The sequence below is a fragment of the Sciurus vulgaris genome, assembly GCF_902686455.1.
Source record: "Sciurus vulgaris genome assembly, chromosome: 5".
Lineage (NCBI taxonomy): Eukaryota > Metazoa > Chordata > Mammalia > Rodentia > Sciuridae > Sciurus > Sciurus vulgaris.
Window position 1 is genome coordinate 117772948 of NC_136465.1, and position 2635 is coordinate 117775582.

General features: G+C 36.2%; 1 protein-coding gene across 1 annotated transcript; it reads right to left on the bottom strand.

Annotated features, from left to right (window-relative positions):
• Positions 1-1410: 1410 nt before the first annotated feature.
• LOC306661094 (olfactory receptor 6C1-like) lies at positions 1411-2367 on the bottom strand (the record flags this gene model as incomplete). The annotated part of the gene is made up of 1 exon (XM_079139904.1): positions 1411-2367. One exon carries the CDS (start codon positions 2365-2367, stop codon positions 1411-1413), a length of 957 nt encoding a protein of 318 aa, XP_078996030.1.
• Between the last annotated feature and the right edge of the window lie 268 nt (positions 2368-2635).

Here is a 2635-nt window from a genome sequence, read left to right on the forward strand (position 1 = left end):
AAATTCTTGGCTTCCCAATATATTATTAACTACTGTTCATAGGTTAGTGCAAAATCTGGTATCTGGGTACTTGTAAGCTTCTTGGTAACATGAACAACTGTGTACATACCTGTTTAGTGGCTACCAATGAAAAAATATTCCAGTCTGACTATGCCTTAGGGCCACACCTGTCCTAAATCAGAAGTGTTATGTTGATACTTTCATTTCCATTGTTTTTAGTAATCTGTCTTTAGTTTCTCACGGCCTTTCTATATAAACATCATAGAAAGGTTAGATTGGATAGAGACAAACAATGAATTAAGAATATAGTGAGTAAAAGTTTTACTTTGTTAGATGGTGAACATAGTAGAAAAATAACCAAACCCCAACAAAGGTAGCTGCTCTATCATGGAGCTATTCCCAGACCTTGATCTTTTTTCTTTCATTATTGGTGTGTAATAATTATACATATGGCTAGATTCCTTGAGACACATTCATACATTACACATAGATAATTTTGTCAGTTTGATTCTCTAGAACTTCCTCTTACTCCTCTCACTTTCATCCTCTCATTCCTTTCTTCTGACCTTCAAACTTCTATTTTCATGAGATTGCTTTCTTTTCTTTTTCTCCCTAAATTCCACATATGAAAGGAAACAAGATCCTTGACGTTTTTGGTCTGATCTATTTTGCTTAACATGATGCACTCCAGTTCTATCAGATTTCTGGCAAATGGCATAATTTCATTTTTAGTATGGTTGAATAAAATGCCACTGTGTATTTATACCATATGATCTTTACACATCTATCTGTTGTTGGACATGGAGGCTGGTTCCATAACTTGGCTATTGTGAATTGCCCTACAATAAGGATGATCATACATGTATAGCTATAGCATGCTGAATTCAATTCCTTGAATAAATGTTAAGAAGTGGTATTATTGGATACCATGTCCAGTTTTGCTCCCAGTTTTTTAATGAAAAAGTAATTATATTTTTATCCAATTTTAAAACATTTAACAATATTTCCTAGAGAAATTACAAAATGGTGAAGGGAAATTCTGTAAAAGGCAAGTAAAAATCTTAGTTATATTTTCAGTGCATACTAAGTAAATACACCAATATTTTTAAGTGTCTCTCCCATATCTGAGGATGTTGTCTTTTCCTGAGCAAAACAAGAAATATGTTTCTTGGTAAAATAATTAATATTTAAGAAATTGGGATAAACGATTGGTGGAAGAGAGGCATATCAGAAAGACATAGAAAAGTAATTTAAATGGGGTGAAGAATATATTAAATAATTATGCTCATAAACTGTTAGGGGAAAAAAAGAGTGAATGAACAAGAATCACAAGGGAGGGCAATATTGATTTGAAGTTCTACTGAAATTTCATTCTTTTGTATTTTAATTACCCATCAATGTGCTTTTACCTCAAGACACCCCATCTTTTCGTGTACTTGTGAAAAATACAATCTTCCTGGCCATGTTCATGAAGGCTTGCTTGACCTGCTGATTCCTCAGGCTGTAAATAAAGGGGTTGAGCATAGGAGCCACTGAGGTATTCAGTATTGCCACACCCTTGCTCAAAGACACTCTGTCTCTTGCTGAGGGTTTAATGTACATAAAAATGCAGCTGCCATAAGAGATGGAGATGACGATCATGTGGGAAGAACACGTGGAAAAGGCCTTTGTCCTCTGACTAGTAGAAGGAATCTTCAAAATTGTTCTGATGATATATATGTAGGACAGAAATATTAATGCCAAAGTGAACATCAGTGTAAACACTGCATAGGAAAACCCCATTATCTCTAAGAATTTTGTGTCAGAACAAGACAGTTGGAGTAGGGGGAAGTAATCACAGGTAAAATGGTCAATGATATTGGACCTGCAGTAATCAAGCTGTAGCAGCAGCATGAGTGCAGGGAAGATGATTAAGAAGGAGACCAGCCAGCAAGCAAAGACAAGCATTGTGCAGACCTTTGGATTCATGATGGTGGTGTAATGCAGAGGCTTGCAGATGGCAATGTAACGATCATAGGACATGGCAGCCAGAAGGTAAAATTCAGTGACTCCCAAGAGAATGAGAAAAAATAACTGAGCTATACAGTTGTTAAAGGAAATGGTTTTATCTCCTGAAATAATGGTACCTAGGAACTTGGGTATACTGACAGTTGTGAATGAAACTTCTAATAGGGAGAAATTCCTGAGGAAGAAATACATAGGAGTCTGGAGATGGGAATCCAGCAGGGTGAGGGTGATGATGATCATGTTCCCAGTGATGCTGAGCATGTAGGTGAGGAAGAGGAAGATGAATATTACCACCTGGAGCCTTGGATCATCTGACAGGCCCAGGAGGATAAACATTGTTACTTCTGTGTGGTTTCTCATTCTATTTTGCTCCTCGTCAAACCTATAGGTGAAAGTACAAAGAAAAACAAACATAAATTGAGAATTAATAAATATCCAAGTGTGGATCTGGAATTTTTGTGAAATATTGTACCATTTTCACCTTCAGAGGCAATGGAAAGCCACCTGAGAATGACAACAGTCCTTTAATGTCTTCTCTTTTACATTGAGAAACTCTTTGGTCATGGCATATTAAGAAATGGTTTCGTATCAACACTTCAGTGAGATGCCATTTCATTCCAGTTAGAAT